We start from the raw sequence: 19,795 nt of genomic DNA on the forward strand, positions 1-19,795 counted from the left end.
ACAGGACCAAAACATATAACTTATGCAAAAATAGGAAGGTTTTTAACCGTAAAAAATGAAACTTTAGTTATACAAGTATTGCTTAGTTTAAATAATTTAATTTACCGTAAAATTATCATCATTTGGTAAAAAACAACCCCCAATTGAAATCTTGATGAAAAGTTAACTTTTACACAAAAATTAACTGAAAATCACTTTGCCCCGTATAGTACGTACCTTTGTCCAACATACGGAGCAAATGAGCAATTACCTAGTTCTTGCGATGTAAGCGATTTAAGGTAAATCCTAGTTCTACGTTTTGAAGGCCATGGACAAGGGCAACACATAACTCAAAATTGTAATTAAAGAAAAACTTAATTTCCTGTTTGCGCTTTTATTTTCTATCAAGCCACACAAATACCAATTAAATTGCAAAAGATGACCAAATTTACAGATGCACAAAAAATACCTCTAAAATATTTACCATTTTTTGCGTATAATTATTTATTAAAAATATGTTTCATATGTTCTTAGAAATGAAGCAATGCTATGAAATATAGCAACATTTTCCCAACAGTTTTAAAAGCACTTCAAAATAATCTTCAAATTAAGTTGGTTCTCTAATGTTTGCAAAAATACTCATGTTTTCGTCAGAGAAGTTCATTAGCCTCAACGTATCTAGTTCCAAATGATGATCCTATGCTTCATATCAAATATAACAGAGAATTCTCTTTTTTCGCGATGCGTTACGTTTTCCATAAACATAAAAAAGTAAAGTAAAAGTAAAATTTTTTGAATCTTTTGAAAGTAATTTTAAGGTTTTGTATAGATCTACAAACACTTAAGCATGCAAAAATATTGTATAGTTTGAGAGAAATCGATGAAATAAAGGGCGTAACGCCACCGCGTAAAACGACTTTTGTTATCAAGGTAAAAAATATACCGAAAAACAGATATTTTTGTTGTAAACCTGTCCTGATTTTTCAGGAGCAAATTCAAGTATGTGCTTTCTTTTGATTTAGAAACACTGAAAATTTGAATAGGTTGTTAAAAAAACATAAAAAACACACATTTGCCAAAAAAGAGAAATAATTTCAAAAAAATAAATTTTATTCTCATCGTTTCATATGAAATGCATTTTTTTAATTATTATTAAGGCTAGATTATCTTTATTAATTAGCCTTCCCCTACCATAAAAAAAATCCTCAAAAATAAGCGAGTTAAAAAGGTGCTAAAGGTTAAAAAAATATATAAATAATTGTCAACATAACATAACATAACATAACATAACATAACATAACATAACATAACATAACATAACATAACATAACATAACATAACATAACATAACATAACATAACATAACATAACATAACATAACATAACATAACATAACATAACATAACATAACATAACATAACATAACATAACATAACATAACATAACATAACATAACATAACATAACATAACATAACATAACATAACATAACATAACATAACATAACATAACATAACATAACATAACATAACATAACATAACATAACATAACATAACATAACATAACATAACATAACATAACATAACATAACATAACATAACATAACATAACATAACATAACATAACATAACATAACATAACATAACATAACATAACATAACATAACATAACATAACATAACATAACATAACATAACATAACATAACATAACATAACATAACATAACATAACATAACATAACATAACATAACATAACATAACATAACATAACATAACATAACATAACATAACATAACATAACATAACATAACATAACATAACATAACATAACATAACATAACATAACATAACATAACATAACATAACATAACATAACATAACATAACATAACATAACATAACATAACATAACATAACATAGCATAACATAACATAACATAACATAACATAACATAACATAACATGACATAACATAACATAACATAACATAACATAACATAACATAACATAACATAACATAACATAACATAACATAACATAACATAACATAACATAACATAACATAACATAACATAACATAACATAACATAACATAACATAACATAACATAACATAACATAACATAACATAACATAACATAACATAACATAACATAACATAACATAACATAACATAACATAACATAACATAACATATTAATAAATATAAAAATTGAAAAGAAAAACAAGCCATACTTCCAAAGTTTGAATGAAAAATTCGTTTTACAACCAGTAAAGTTATTTTTAAATCATAGGTCTTCCAAATATCTAAGTACTGAGGTTTTCATAACAATTACACACCTTAATGACTAGCAAGCTAGCCACTTTCAATAGGCGTTTTGTAGATCTGAACAAAACCTACACATTGCTTTTAAAATTTCAATCAATGTTGCGTCGTTCCATAGAAATTGACAAAATAGAAAAACATTACGCATCGCGTAATAATAGATTTCACTGTAAAATGCGCCTAGCGAGTATTTCCAGAAATTTCTTGAGTTCGACTACTCCCGAGTGCTTAATCACTTCAATTCTTCTCTTAAGCAAACTAAATTAGAAAACAAAAGATCTGTACTTTTTGTTGAAATGCTTCTGAATTTCGTTTCAAATTACAAGAAATATTATTTTTTTTTTGGCATGAATATCAAGCCTTAAAAAACAAAACCTTATTCAAAAATAAATTAATTGTTAATTAAAATTGTTGTTTGTTAAAATTTGTACTTGAGGTTCTTAATATTTAAAAGTTCAATAAATCACCTGTTTTTGCAACTTGGCGAGCTAAAATTAGTTCAGCCGTTCCAGAGGTATGATATTTTGTAAATGTGGTTTTGACGGAAATTGCCGAAAATATTTAGTTTTTGAACCATCGTTATTCGGCTAGCTGGATCAGAATACAAGGCCAAATTAGCTCCAAATGGTCACAATTTTGTGCTATGTCATCAAGTCATAAAATTTATTTGTTTCGGATTTTGAAAAAAATAACTCTTATTAGTTTAGATATAGAGATTTAAATTGTTTAAATGAGTTTATCGTAAGAACATGAAAAAATTCATGCACCCCAATTTAGATTTTTTTTTTTTTGATTATAAAGATTATTTATAAGTCTCATTAAAATCAAATCAAAGGATTTTAGGAGTTTCAAAACTTGTTTGCTATTCCATCACATATCGCATTTATTGATTTTTTAAGGTTTGAAAAGCAAGGTTGTGCTAATACTTGTTGTTTTTTTTTCATTGATAAAACAATGTTGAGGAATTATTTTTTATGAAGTAGATTTATAATTGGCATTTGCATCAATTTCACCCCCTCCAACGGTACCCAACCGGCAGAGCAAAGCTCGAAGCTCGAAGAATAAACACGGGAAAATGAGCCGAACACGGTTGAGTGCGGACTCTGGTAGCCTTTTATTATGATGAGATAAACGGAAAAACCTTCTTTTTTTCCTCTGCTAGTTATGGGAAAGTCCCCCTTCGCCGACACACAAAGACGCAACTCTAGGCCGGTAGCAACGGAAGCAGCTTTGACTGATTGCGAATCACCGGTCGCGGTTCGTTCGTTTGATCGGTGGGTGGGAGGGTGGGTGAAGGGTGTTGGGGTGAAAATGCCCAGATGAAGATTGGCCTGGGACGGCACCAGATTGGTGCTCGGAGGCTGAACGAGTAAAAAAAAAGAAGAACCAAACGCACACCACAAGAGCCGATGGTGGAGGTGGTTTGGTCTTAATCGGAATGGAAACTGATTGGAATACCTTAGCAATGGAAATTGAAGAGAGAGAGAGAGCAAACCGACGTTGAATGATTCATTTTATTTCATTTCGCTGCACTTGAGTGCAGTGGTTTACCGGAGTTTGCCCGGCTCTTCTTGGTTCATCAAATAAATTCTATGGAAATTAATCCCTCCAGCTGGAAAATTGCACTTGATTCGAGAACAAGCGATACTTCAAGCGTTACAGAGTAGATTGAAAAAGTGTTTCGTTAGCTTGGGTTTCTGTTTGCGAAGAAATGCTGGGATTGTTTTACCTAGAAGTTTTATTTTAGATCAAAATTCTCAGAACTATGCACATTGTTTCAATAGTAATAGTTGATAACTAGTCATTTTTGGTAAACTCAAATAAGATCCCCTTGGAATATTTAGAACAACCTTATTTGTTTTTTTTTTCTGATGTGCAAGTGAAAATTTTAATAAAATGTTCAAATGAACACAGAAAAAAAAACAGAAAAAAACAAATAACTCAAAATCATAAACAATTAAAGCAGTTATCCAAAAATCGTAAAAACCATTTAAAAAACAAATAAAGTAAATAAAAAATTAACAATCAGATACAAAATTAACAAAATTAACAAACAGACAACAAAACAGAAATCCTCATAAACATAAATGTCTAAAATGCATAAGATAAAATAAAAACTGAGAGCCCATGAATAGAAAAATGTAAACCAAAGAAATTCAAAAACATTAAAAAAAGAAAATAAATGAATCAGAATAAAACAAAAAAAACTTGAATAACAATAAGGCCGTTGCAAATATTTTTCAAAGTTTATGTCCCTCGGCTCTGACCAAAGTCGAAGGGAGGGGGGGGGGGGGATATCAAAATTGAAATTACAAGCCTAGGTTTCAACAATTGGCTGAAAAAAGTGTTATAAAATGCATTTAAACTGGTTTTCAGTTGGTTAAACTTAAATTTTCAATAAATTGTGAAGTTTTTCGAAAAAAATATTTTTTTTGCTCCCTGATTTTTCAGGCCAACTTTGAAGGGGCGGGGGTGACATAAACTTTGAAAAATATTTGCAACGGTCTTAGAAAAAAAATCAGGTAACTAAAAATAAAAGTAAAAAAAAACTCAAATCCATCAGATGAATTATTATAAAAATCAGAAAACCAATAAACAAAAAAAACATTTTCCACAAAACAAAAAATCAAATAAACTTTTAACTTAATCAAAATAAATCATAAATAAGAAACAAAAAAACAAGAAAAAAATACAAAAAAAAATAAACAGCTGAAAACTGAAAATTGAGGAAAAAATATAAATGCAAAAACTAAAAACTTACCAATAAAAAAACATAACAAATGCAGCAAAACAAATAAAAATGTTTAAACATGAAAAGCCAAAATACAAAAAAGAACAAGATTCCGAAAAAAGAACCCACAAAAAAAAAGATAGCAAAAAACTTAAATTCATAAAAAAATGCTAAAAGACAATAAAACAAAAAAAAAATATTAAGCCAAAACCAGTCTCAAAGAAAAAAACAGCAAAAAGTTATGACAGCAAAAAAGTCAAATGCCATAAACAAAACAAAAAAAAATAAAAAAATAAAAACAAACTGAAATCATTAAATAAACAAATAATAAAAAATAAAAAAAATAAAATTAACTGAAAAAACCCAAAATCAAATAAATAAAAGAAGTAAAAAAAAATAAACGAAAAATGTAAATACTAATAAAATTGCAAAAAAAAACCAACAACATTAAAAAACTAAAAAAAACCTCAAATCCATAGAACCAATCAATTAAAAAAAAACAGTTTGTAAATAAACGAAATAATTCAAAAAAACTTTTAAAATAAACTACCAAACTAAAACAAAAAAAAAACACAAGAAGGAAATAAACGTTAGAAAGCATTACAATCATAAAAAATATAAAACGTAACAATCAAAACCAACAAACAAAATAATACCAAAAATATCTCAATAAAATAATAAAAAAACCCAAAATACATTTTTATTTTTTGTATTTTTTGATTTGACTCAAACTTTGTGGGGGCCTTCCCTATGACCAAATAAGCTATTTTGTGTCATTGGTTCACCCATACAAGTCTCCATACAATTTTGGCTGCTGTCCATACAAAAATGTTATGTAAATATTCAAACAGCTGTAACTTTTGAGTGAATTTTCTGATCAATTTGGTGTCTTCGGCAAAGTTGTAGGTATTGTTGAGGACAATTGAGAAAAAAATAGGTACACGGAAAAAAAATTTGCAAATTTTTTTATCAACTTTTTTTTTACTAAAACTCAATTTCCCAAAATATGTATTTTTTGATTTTCGAGATTTTTTGATATGTTTTAGGGGACAAAAATCCGCAACTTTTGAGCTATCGAGAAACATGGTCAAAAAATCTGCCGCCAAGTTATAAATTTTTGAAAAATAGTGATTTTTGTAAAAAAAATTTAAATTTCATGCAAAAACAAATTTGAAGTTTTTTTTTAATGCAAAATTGGTCCGATTTTCGATGTTAAAATATGAAACATTCGTGAAATTTTCTGATCTTTTCGAAAAAAATATTTTGAAAAAATAAATAAATCAAGACTGACATTTTAAATGGGCGTAATATTCATTGTTTGGCCCTTTTAAAATGTTAGCCTTGATTTATTTATTTTCAAAATATTTTTTTCGAAAAGATCGGAAAATTTCACGAATGTTTCATGTATTAACATTGAAAATCGGACCATTAGTTGCTGAGATATCGACATTAGAATATGGTGGGTTGTTTTGGTGAGACTTAGAAATTTTCAATTTTCGTGTTTTTTTTTTTCTTAAAGCAGCTGTATCTCAGCAACCCGAGGTCCAATTTTCAATGTCTCTCAAACAATTTTATAGCAAATTTTCTGAACTTTTCAAAAAAAATATTTTTAGAAATGGTCGCTCATGGTCACTATTTTTAAAAATCGAAAAACTGCACATATTTTGCTAAAATCAAACTTTCGGTGGCTATATCTTGAAAACGAAGCCCTTTATCAAAAAAATTGTTGGGTAGTTTTCGATTGCAAATTCAATTTTGCATTAAAAAATAACTTCAAATTTGTTTTTGCATGAAATTTGGATTTTTTTTTTCAAAAATCACTATTTTTCAAAAATTCATAACTTGGCGGCAGATTTTTTGACCATGTTTCTCGATAGCTCAAAAGTTGCGGATTTTTGTCCCCTAAGACATATCAAAAAATCTCGAAAATCAAAAAATACGTATTTTGGGAAATTGAGTTTTAGTGAAAAAAAGTTGATAAAAAAATCTGCAAATTTTTTTTCCGTGTACCTATTTTTTTCTCAATTGTCCTCAACAATACCTACAACTTTGCCGAAGACACCAAATTGATCAAAAAATTCACTCAAAAGTTACAGCTGTTTGAATATTTACATACCATTTTTGTATGGACAGCAGCCAAAATTGTATGGAGACTTGTATGGGTGAACCAATGACACAAAATAGCTTATTTGGTCACAGGGATGGCCCCCACAAAGTTTGAGCCAAATCAAAAAATTCAAATAAAATCCATTTCCGGTTTTGGTAGAGAATTGCTCTAAAATGAACGCAGCAGAAACTACAACTACAGAAGTACAAAAAAACGTAACTAAAGACAAAATTTCCAAACACAGAAAAAAAAACAAAATAGTCAAAAGGAAAAGAAAAGTAGTTATAATTGTTAAACCGTCAATAAAAATCTCAAATCTTAATGTGTGTGTGTGTGTGTGTGTGTGCAACCAACCAAACGGGACCACGCGGTCCTTTCTTACAAATTGAGTTGTTTCCATGTATTTTAGGTTAATATTCTATACATGCAAATAACTCGCATAGGCATTTGGAGAGTGTTAGCTCTGCCGAGCTTCGGTGACCCATTTCTACGCAGGCTAGCCGTGCGCGAGGTACTTCAGCTTGAATCGACAAGCCCCGCCCTAAAGAACGTTTGTATCAATCGGATTCAAACGTTATTTAGAACTTCCGATTTCTTATCCGTGGACGAGAAATCAGCGCGTATTTAGTAGGCAGATTTTGTTATTCGTTTGTTTTGGAAAGATCTCACCAAATTTCAGCTGAAGTCCTGATGATCATAGTGACAGGTCCAACGACTTGTCGTGCTGTCTCACTCTGTCGTGTCGCTGTCGTGTAACTCAATCCCGTCATATGCAACTGCATTAAACACAGTTGACCTTCAACAGTGGCGACAATGCACACGTTTTGAAAGCTTTCACAATAGAAAAATTATGCACACCAAAACTGCATTTTTTTTTAAATCTTCCTGTTCCAACTTTCTTCGATTCACTTCACATTCACACTTATATTAGCAGTAGCACTCCAAAGGTGAATTAATCACAAAATTTAATTTCACTTCTGATACTCTCGAATATGAGCCGTTTTAGATAACGGAACTTTTAATCCAATTGGAATGTCCACACAGGCTCATTCTGCAATTTCTCAACTGTCAACAGCTGATTCATCACAACCAACACCACCATAAAAATCTCAAATCTTAATTATACAAAAAAAAACTGGAGTCACAAAAAGAAAAACAAAAAAAACTGAATACTAAAATAACTAATTAAAAAAAATTAAATAAAAACCAGAAATACAAAAAACAACATCCCATATAATATCAACTTCAAAATTAAAAAAAAAAAAACTATGTTGAAATCAAGAATTAAAAATTATAAAAAAAAAACCGAGAAAAAGACATTTCCGGGCAGACGGTAATAACAAAATTCATGCCATTTCAATAACAAATACTGTTTAAATAACAAACAGTGTTATGGAATTTTCCTGCAAAATCTTTTTTTTTTCATAAGAGTTCAATAACAGTTTATGTTATCATAACAGAATTTGTTATTGATCTGATATTGGTTGAGAGCCAAAACAACTTTGGAATAACATTTTTTGTTATGGAAGAATAACTCTAAATGTTATTGGGATGATCGGATTAGTTGTTAAAATAACAAAAAATAATAACAAAGATTTGTTCGAAAAATAACTAAAAGTGTTATCTGTCTATTATTACAATAACGATCCAATAACAAAAAAATCATAACGACGAATAACAATTCTTGTTATAAATAACATAAAATGTTATTGGCATAGTATTTTCCAATATCAAACAATGTTATTCCCAAGTTATTTCCGTTTGCTCGGGTTAACAAGAAAATCAACAAATGTTAAACTAAATAACCCAAAACCAACAAAAAATCAACAAACAAAAGAAAACCAAAAATAACTGAAAAAAAATCAAAAACTGAAAAAACAAGAAAACAAAATAAAAAAATTGAAAAATAAAAAAAAATAAACAAAACAAATCGCATAACCAAAGAAAGTAAAAAAGAAGAATAAATAATTTTTGAAGTCCATTTGCCAAGTTTATTAACAGTCTGTGGTTAAATATGTTATTGCGCTTGTTCCGAGAAAGACTCAACTTAGACAAAGGTCAAACTTAATGGTTAATTATGCCAACACCCGAGATATTCAACCGAGTTTTCAACGCTGGCTTCAGAGCTTTCAACATTTAACGCTGAATAGAATCAGTGCAAACGCCTCAAACAAAGAGAAAAAGAAACTACTTTCACAAATCAAAACCAACGTCACACACGACCACAAACACACACACACACACACGCTAAAAATAACCTCATTAAAAATTTTCACGAATCCTTTTCTCTCTCTCTCTCTCTCGTTGCATTCCAGGTCATCATCATCCAGCCCGCCATGAAGTCCTGCTGGTGCTGCTGACGAGAATTCCGCGGTCCAACCCCCCTCCAAACCCCCGTCAAACCATTCTCAACTGGTGCAAAACATGAAAGTCGTCGTCGTCGTGCTGCACAAAAACTATGCACATCACCGTCCTCATAATCGCCTGCTCTCCTGCTGCTAGCGTGCAGTGACGCAACGGGAAGACTGGTTGGCAAACGAACGGCGGAGGCTGTGTGTGTGGGAAGACTGGCCGAAATAATGATGAAAAATTTATAGAAAAAGTGTTGCAAGCGAAAAGTGTCGAGTGCTGTTCATGAATAAATTCGCTCGACTTTTGCAGGGGGAGGCAAAAGGCAACAAAAACTTTGCGGTTTAGTGAAAGTCAGTGGGAAAAAAAAAGTTTGTGATTTTTAGGTGGTTCTAGAGTTGATTTTTTAGGTAGAATAGTTGTTTTTCTTCGTGGAGTGTGCACGCGGAAAATAGTGCAAAAATTATGAAAAATTGATCGAATCGCGGCGCGAGTGGCAACAGAGAAAATTCAAACAAATCGATTTTCCAACAAAGCTGGGGCTGAAAGTGTTAACGTGGAGTTTGCTCGAAAAAAAGGGAAAACGAGCGAAGATAAAACAAATCACGACCATTAGTCGAAAGGAAAATTCCAAAAAAAAGGGCGAGGGGGAGATTGCGAGCTAGCGGAAAATTGCCGAAGCAGTGAAAATCAAAGCAAATACGAGCTCGTAAATTTTCCAACGACGTCGACTGAAAGAGAAAAAACTCAAACTCCTAAAGCCGGTGAAATATCGATTTCGATAAACAAATCATAACCTCAAACAGGCAGAGAAGTTCCGTTCCGTTCAGCTAGAATGAGGTTAAAACGACGCGAGGAAACCGTCGTCGTCGAGGGGTCCACAGAAGCAGCCACAACGATGGAAAATGACGAAGCACTGACCAGGTTGCAGGTCAGCGGTCCGTCGGCGGAACTCAGCACAGATGGCAGCCACTGTCACGGCAGTGTTGCCAAAAGTCGGGAAATACGGCGGCGGCGGCGGCAGTCCCATCTGCACCTGTTGACGTTTATCACCGTGGCGCTGCTGACACAATTGATTGTAAATATTAGTATAGGTAAGTTGGGATTGGCGACGACTGTGGGGGGAAGGATGAGAGGGGATTGTTGGTTCGAGAGGAGGGGGAAGGATTTATCACACCGGAAGTGGCGTACACAGCAGAGGCTGTGTGGTTCAGTGGGTTTACCGTGGCATCGCTGCTGGGACTGTTTGGGTTGGGAATTGAGGGCAAATGTTTAAGGGAATAGCATAATAAAATTACGAAAAGCATTTACCATATCGTTTATAAAAAATGTTTTTTAATACTTTTTTATGGTTTCGCCTGTAAAACTTTAGTTTATGCTTCTAAAAGCTATTAGTTATTTAAAATTATTTCATCCTGGTTGTTTGCTTTTTGACGATTTTTTTTTTTTCAAATTAACTAAAGTTTTGCCTTCCTCACTTTACTGAGGAAAGGCTATAAAATCACTCAAAAAACGAACTTTTTAGTTAGACCTCCTAGACCTACCTTCATTTGTACATATCGACTCAGAATCACCAACTGAGCAAATGTCTGTGTGTTTGGCTGTATGTAGACATGTGTACCGAATCAATGTCACTGGAAAATCTTGTCACAGGCTCAACCGATTTTGGCCGGAATGGTTTTAATCGGTCCGTCTTAACGTCCCCTAAGTTGCTATTTAAATTCATGCAGTTTTATCATGTATTTAAAAAGTTATTTTAAAAAAACTTGTTCATATTTAACTAAAATTATGGTAAAAAGGGTGGTTTTTTCATGAAACCCTCACATGTTATATATTTTTAGAAAGCATATGAGAAGACCTTTCTTAAGGATTAAGAATTTCCAAAATCTGACTTAGCTATCTAAAGTTACAAGCAGTTTAAAAAATGTTCTGAATTTACATAACCTCAAATGGTCCCGTGCTGCGATCACGTAAGGGGAGATCCATAAACCATGTGGACACTTTAGGGGATTGTAATCACTCTATAAATGAGAGGAAGGCACCAACCACCTAAAGGTGGATTAAGTTACGTTTTAACTTTTAAAAGCAAAAAATTAAAAAAAAAAACTGGTCAAAATCAAAATATTTACAAACTGTAAATTTAAGGTAACTTGTAACGAACGCAAGCAAATTTTTTATTGGGACAGTTTTCATTTGTTTTGGCTGGTTATGGATTCGGTCATATTTTCATCCAGTTGTTTTTGAGCAATTCTCTGAGATTTCAGTCATTCATTTTTTTGCATTTTTAAATCCGGCTGAAACTTTTTTGGTGCCTTCGGTATGCCCAAAGAAGCCATTTTACATCATTCGTTTGTCCATTACATTTTCCATACAAATTTGGCAGCTGCCCATACAAAAATGATATATGATAACTTGAAAATCTGTATCTTATGAAGGATTTTTTTGATAGATTTGGTGTCTTCGGCAAAGTTGTAGGTATGAATTAGGACTGCATTGAAAAAAAAAATAATTAAAACATGGTTAAAAATTTCCAGATTGTTTTAAATTTCACTTGATTTGCAAAAAAAACATTTTTTTGCCTTTCTTACTAAAGAAAGGTATAGGTTTTACTTTAAGCCAGGACGTCATTTCCAGCTTCATAAACATGTCGATTCAGCATGAATTTTAAACCGAAAAATCGCTAAAAAATCACACTGCATCGATTTTCAACGCTCTATCGATTCACCTTGACAGAACTCGTCTATCTCGAACCCTCGAATTTTGAGAAAATAAATTCCGTGGAGGTCGAGTGATGTTCGTATGTGGTAAAATTTTGCAAAATTTTGTGTCGCGCCGTTCTCAGCTCCCATAAATCCGATTTCGATTCTCCTAAATGCAGATGAAAGCTAGTGTGCTGAACCTGGGCGAGTTGCCACGCAAATTTCGAATTATCCATCTGTTTTCGGATGCGGCCAGACTTTTCCAGAAAATACACAGTTTTCAAATGAAAATATGGTCCAATTTTTTTCATTTTCATATCTTTTATTTATCTTAAAATTGCATTTTTCGAGCTCTACAACCTCCCAAATTTTCATCCAGATTCATAATATGGTTCTGGAGTTAGAGCCGTTTGATTGACCTACCATAAGAAACAAAATCCCTAAAAAAAGGTAAAAGCCCACCTGGTGACCTTCGCCAACATTTTTTATTTCTGATTTTATTCGAAATTTCTTGCTACATTCATAGTACAGACCATGAGTGAGCATCTGAAACAAATTCGACATCGATCGGCAATCCCGATCAATTTTTAGAACGATTTACTTTTTGCCTTTCTTACTAAAGAAAGGTATAGGTTTTACTTTAAGCCTGGACGTCATTTCCAGCTTCGTAAATATGTCGATTCAGCATGAATTTTAATCCGAAAAATCGCTAAAAAATCACACTGCATCGATTTTCGACGCTTCGTCGCCAAGTCGACAAGTTGTCAAGTTGAGCTTCGAATACTGGCGCGAGAATGCTGGCGCATATGTTTCGGCTCGACTTATACTCGTTCGTAGTAGCTTGTCTACCGATGTTTCTTTCAACATGTAAGATATCGTAGCTTTTCGGTTTCTTTTGCTCTGTTCTTTTTTGCATAACTGTCCAATGTTTATGCAAAAACTTTTTTGACATAGGACTTTCATCCGGGTACAATCAATTTGTTTCCCGTGTGCTTCATTTGTCGTGTCGTTTTATTTAACAGAGTTCATTGGATTCCAATAGGAGCTTTCGAAGCTTCTAAGCTTTATATCGTTTTCAAAGTTTTCAATGCTCGCGACGCCAATGGCTATCTACCTAAGGTATTGCGATTGAGTGTGTAGTGGTGCGGTTGTAAAAATATCTATCTCTGACTCTCTCACTTTCGTAGACGCTGAATGGCAAGCTTCCCACTGTGCGGTTAACTCGGTTTTGCTTTGCGCCTGCTTTGTTCGGTTTTTGGGCTCGTACCAAAACTAGAAAACCAAAACCACGGTGTGTGTCGTCACTTGCGCATTGGAAGCTAATAATTTGTACGATTAAAAATATTCGATAGGTGAAAATTGTGTTTTCAATTTCTTTTAGAAAACACATCATTAATAATCCCTTGCTTTCATCATAAGATTTTTTGTATCAAGTTGATGTTGTGAATTGAGAGAAGTTATATTCTTTAGTAAGAAAGGCTCTATCTCACCCCTGGTGGGATTAAATCGGGTTTTTATTTTCGTAGGAGACATTTTTGAACATTTTTGAATTTTTGAATCAATAGTGCAATGTTGTCAAATTATAGCAATTTTTCAGTTAACTTTTTTGAAAAAATCGTAATTATGTTTTTTTAAATAGTGCCCATGTTGCTCACTCTTGAATAATATATTTTTGAAGAAATGAAAAAACTCTCTATAATATGTTTTCATGAACTTTGTTGATTTGACCCTAAGTTGCTGAGATATTGCCATGCAAAGATTTAAAAACAGGAAAATTTATGTTTTCTAAGTCGCACCCAAACAACCCATTATTTTCCAATGTCGATATCTCGGCAACTAATGAACTGATTTTAAATTTTAAAATATGAAAAATTTGTGAAAATTTCCAATCTTTTCGAAAACAAAATTTTCAAAAAAAAAAATCAAATAAAGACTACCATTTCAAAAGGGCCAAACATTCAATATTGCGCCCTTTTAAAATATTAGTCTAGGTTTAAAAAAATATATATAATTTTCGATAATATCGGAAAACTTAACGAATGTTTCATATTTTAACATTGAAAATCGAACCATCAGTTGCTGATACATCAATTGTTTTTAAAACTTTGCTTGGCAATATCTCAGCAACTAAGAGACGTATCATCAAAATTAATTAAATTAAATAGTGGGCAAACATGGACACTTATTTAAAAAAAAATAATAACTTTGACTATTTTCAAAAACCTTACGGGTAATTCTCTACCAACTCACACGAAATCGGGAAAAGTTGCCCCGACCCCTCTTCGATTTGCGTGAAACTTTGTCCTAAGGGGTAACTTTTGTCCCTGATCACGAAACCGAGGTCCGTTTTTCGATATCTCGTGACGGAGGGGCGGTACGACCCCTTCCATTTTTGAATATGCGAAAAAAGAGGTGTTTTTCAACAATTTGCAGCCTGAAACGGTGATGAGATAGAAATTTGGTGTCAAAGGGACTTTTATGTAAAATTAGACGCCCAATTTGTTGGCGTACTCAGAATTCCGAATAAACGTATGTTTCATCGAAAAAAACACTAAAAAAGTTTTAAAAATTCTTCCATTTTCCGTTACTCGACTAAAAAAAATTTTGGAACATGTCATTTTATGGGAAATTTAATGTACTTTTCGAATCTACATTGTCCCAGAAGGGTCATTTTTTCATTTAGAACAAAATTTTTCATTTTAAAATTTCGTGTTTTTTTCTAACTTTGCAGGGTTATTTTTTAGAGTGTAACAATGTTCTACAAAGTTGTAGAGCAGACAATTACAAAAATTTTGATATGTAGGTATAAGGGGTTTGCTTATAAACATCACGAGTTATCGCGATTTTACGAAAAAAAGTTTTGAAAAAGTTACTTTTTGCGTTTTTCTTTGTTTCGTCGTCCGTGTCTGTCGCGGGTGACCATGAATGGCCATGATCGATGACGATCAACTTTTTCAAAACTTTTATCTATATATCAAAATTTTTGTAATTGTCTACTCTACAACTTTGTAGAACATTGTTACACTCTAAAAAATAACCCTGCAAAGTTAGAAAAAACACGAAATTTTAAAATGAAAAATTTTGTTCTAAATGAAAAAATGACCCTTCTGGGTCAATGTAGATTCGAAAAGAACATTGAATTTCCCATAAAATGACATGTTCCAAAAATTTTTACAGTCGAGTAACGGAAAATGGGAGAATTTTTAAAACTTTTTTAGTGTTTTTTTTCGATGAAAAATACGTTTATTCGGAATTCTGAGTACGCCATCAAATCGGGCGTCTAATTTTACACAAAAGCCCCTTTGACACCAAATGTCTATCTCATCACCGTTTCATGCTGCAAATTATTGAAAAACACCTCTTTTTTCACATGTTCAACATGGAAGGGGTCGTACCGCCCCTCCGTCACGAGATATCAAAAAACGGACCTCGGTTTCGTGATCAGGGACAAAAGTTACCCCTTAGGACAAAGTTTCATGCAAATCGAAGAGGGGTCGGGGCAACTGCTGTGTGAGTTGGCGGAGAATTGGCGGAGGTAAACCTAAACATTGTAATAACTTGAAAACGGTGCACTTAATCAAAATTTCACTTGAGTACTTTTTGATTGAAAACTTGATTTTTCATCGCAAAATTAAGTTCAAATATTTTTGCGACCAATATCTCGATTTTTTTAAATCAGTACTGATTCAAAAATCATAACTCGGTCAAAGATTTTTTGCCCGTTCTGGAAATTTCTGAAAAGTTCGATGTCCCCTAAAGCATATCAGAATATAAAAAAATAAAATTGTACTTTTTGCAAATCAAGTTTTAGTAACAAAACGTGAAATCAAAAATAACCAAAAAAAAAATTTACCGTATATCATTTTTTTTCAGTGTTGTCCTTCTCCATACCTACAACTATGCCGAAGACATCAAATCGATCAAAAAATCCTCCAAAAGATACAGATTTTTGAATTTTCACATATCATTTTTGTATGGACAGCTGCCAAATTTATATGGAAAATTATATGGAGAAACAAATGATGCATGGATATACCGAAGGCACCAAAAAAGTTTTAGCCGGATTAAAAAATATCAAAGTTATAATAAATGAAAAAGACCGATTTCGTAGAGAATTGTTCTTTTCATTTTTGACATGTTTCAGGGGATTACGAAAGAATCTTTTGAGCCAAAACGCACATTTTACATTTTGAAAATATCCAAAAAACGGAAAATGAAAATTTTCGAAAACGAAAATCATTTTGAAAAGTCATATCAAATTTGCAATCGAAAAGAACTTCCAAAGGAAACTTTTTGCAATGAAGGCACCCCTGAAATAAATTATTATGAAATTCTGAGAAAAAATCTTACAACTTTCTCTCTTTATCTTTGAAAATCGGGCAGTGAGTTTCTTAGATACAACTTCACAAAGAATCCGAATCATCATTTTCAAATCAAATCAAATCTCACTACAGTACAAAAAGAAATCCGAAATTATTTTTTGAAACGGTTGTGAAAATTATACACAACTTAAACAATTTAACTGTTAAAATCAGATGATAACATTTGTTTTCTAGAAGTCCTTAATTGTAAATTGAGGGCAGAATGGGTAACACTTAATAAACTAATTTTCCTCAATTTAATTCTTCGCTACTCAGCAATCAAATGTCGGACCATCAATGTGCTTTAAAAAATGTTAACTATTATCTGAGATATCAAAATATTGTTTTTTCGGGGAAAGACATGAAAAAAATATTTTTTTTTATAATTAAACATTACTTATTTTTGTCTCCAATCTAAAATTTTAATCGATTTTTTAATTTTATAAGTTTTTTTTAGATTTTGTACATAAAATAACTATCTAAAAAAACTTAACATCTATTATACCCAAACAGCTGTTAAACCTAAAAGCTCAAAAGTTTGCACTTTTCACTAAACCGAAGGGGTTAAAAATTTTCAATGGTCAGCCTTCAAATTTGTATGGATACTTGTATAGAGAAACCAGTGATGCAAATGGCTTATTTGGGTATAACTACGTATAACTAGTCAATGGACAAAGTTTCAACTTGATAAAAAAAATATAGTAAAAAGTTGATTTGCAAAAGCGTAACGAATAGCTCAAAACTTGTCTTGTCCTCGAAAAAACACCATCTTTTGGGGTAATAAATTTATCAATAAATGAATTAGAAACATCAATTACATTTGCCATGTCGCAACCGACCAAACATCGACCGAACTTGGCTATCAATTTCCACCTTCAATGCATAAATTATGCTCTGCTACCTGTTTGTCACAGCCACGTTTTTCCCACGTCGAACTGGAAATTTATAGCCAATATCTGTAATATCTCCACTGAAATCCACACTACTTCATCAAACAGGAGCCATATGGCCCAAGTCTGGCCAAACATGGCCTGCTACGCGCGTGACCCCCCCTCCCGGCTCTGCTAACGACATATCGTCCCTCCCTGGGAAAATCGCAAGGCCAGCGGAAAACACAACGCAGAAGCTCTCCCCCGACGAGACAGACATCCCCGGGGAGGCAACTCATTAAAGGACGCTCTCCTGGCAAGTGCCAACAGACGATAACAGATCGTTGCGCAACACAACAACAACAACATGTTACATGTTACGATGTGTGGGCCAGTGATGGTAATTTGAAATCTTATTTGTTAATATATCTAACATAAGCTTTTTTAAAAGGTGAATCTGTTAAAAAAAATAAAACCTAGAAAAACTAAGAGAATAAATTTCAACCTATTTTCAAGGCACGATTCTCACATCACTGAAATCCAAGTGTTCCTCATTCTTCTTGGGGCTACTTCCTCCAGCTTGACAGAGGTAGATTTTCCGGCCACCGGCGAAGGGACGACGACGGCGAACGTGAATTATTCCCCCATAAATACATGTTGTTGCATATTACGAAATGTGTGTGTCAGTCAAATGACGGCTCTGAATAATTGCCGAACCATAAATCTTCATTCGCAGGGTTGGACCGAACGGTTGGTTGGACGTCGTTATCGGTAGTTTAATTTGTGGAGAAAAATATAAAAAAAGAACAGGAAATTAGAAGGACTTGGACATTGACACAATTAAAGTATCTTTAAATAAAATGAAATAAATTCGATATATAATGAGGGTTTACAGTACACAGAAAAATTTCGATTCTTTATTTAACTTTCTATCATTCAAAGTATAATTCCCAAAAACTATATTTTTTTATTAATTTTAAAATTGGAGCAAATCTCTGAGATTTCGGTCATTCGATTTTTTTTGTATTTTTTAATCCGGCTGAAACTTTTTTGGTGCCTTCGGTATGTAAGAAGAAGCCATTTTGCATCATTAGTTCGTTCATATAATTTTCCATACAAATTTGACAGCTGTCCTTACAAAAATGGTATGTAAGATTTTTTTGATCGATTTGGTGTCTTCGGCAAAGTTTTAGGTATGGATATGCACTACACTGAAAAAAATGATACACGGTAAAAAAATGATGATTTTTAATTTCACACACTAAAACTTGATTTGCAAAAAACACTATTTTTTAATTTCTTTATTTTTTGATATGTTTTAGAATATTTTTTTCAAAGGTAGGCAATAATGAGCACTTTTTCTAAAAAATGAAAAACTGCGATTATTTTTAAAAAAGTTTCCTAAAAATGGTTATAACTTGAAAATGGTGCACTTTATCAAAAATTCACTAAAATAATTTCTTTTGATTGCAAATTCGATTTTACATCGAAAACTGAAGTTGATTTTTTTCGATATTTCGATTTTTTTAAAAATCCGTATTGATTCAAAAAATCATAACTCGGTAAAAGATTTTTTGCCCTATCTTGAAATTACTTAAATGTTGGCATTTGATGTTCTCTTAAACATATAAAAAAAAAAATAAAAAAAAAATGTTTTTTGGCAAATCAATTGAGAAAAAAACGGAAAAATGGAAAATTACGATTATCTTTTGCTCAAAAAATCATTGAAAATCATTTAGTAAAGCAAAATCAAATAAGCAATCGTTAAATTTCAGGTTGTAGCAACTTGTTTTGAAATGAAAGCACCCCTGAAAAAAATATGAAAAGCTCAGGAAACTACCAACAACTGTATTTTTGAAAATCGGGCCATCAGTTTCTTAAATATCTTGGAAACTATTGGTTCGATTGTCAATGTTTAAAAATGAAAATTTTGTGTCATTTTCTTACACTTATTTCAAAATTTTAAATCAAGCATTACTTTGAAAATATTAACAAATTGATGATTTTCCTGGTTACGAATTTAAGACTGTTATTTTTAAGATTATTTATATTGAAAAGATCATAAAATGCCACAAAATAATTGGATGGGTACACAAATTGATAGGGTTAGTGAATTCTCACGATTTCGCGATCAGCGAGAAATTCGTTGAATTCTAGGATTTTTCAAATCATTGCCAAACATAAAAAAACAATATTTTTGATTTAAGCATAGTACCAGTAGTGATAATTTACAAACACTTATATTCATTGAAATAAATAGTATTGTATTTCGACAATTTAAGCAATTGAAATGAAATTTGTCATTTTCATTTGGATTGCAAAGAATTCCGGGATTTTTTTCGAAGAATTCATTGATATTTTGATTTTTTCCAATGT

General features: G+C 32.0%; 1 protein-coding gene across 5 annotated transcripts in view; it reads left to right on the forward strand.

Moving 5' to 3' along the window:
* LOC6041749 (hemicentin-1) overlaps nt 1–19,795 on the forward strand; it is a 321,332-nt gene that overhangs the window by 97,706 nt on the left and 203,831 nt on the right. For all 5 annotated transcript variants that reach the window (XM_038258593.1, XM_038258592.1, XM_038258596.1 and 2 more), the window contains one exon: nt 9,457–10,584. In XM_038258593.1, the coding sequence (XP_038114521.1) occupies nt 10,326–10,584 (259 nt within the window). In that variant the 5' untranslated portion in view covers nt 9,457–10,325. The remainder of the gene's footprint in view (nt 1–9,456; nt 10,585–19,795) is intronic.

This window comes from Culex quinquefasciatus, chromosome 3, assembly GCF_015732765.1.
Source record: "Culex quinquefasciatus strain JHB chromosome 3, VPISU_Cqui_1.0_pri_paternal, whole genome shotgun sequence".
Classification (NCBI taxonomy): domain Eukaryota; kingdom Metazoa; phylum Arthropoda; class Insecta; order Diptera; family Culicidae; genus Culex; species Culex quinquefasciatus.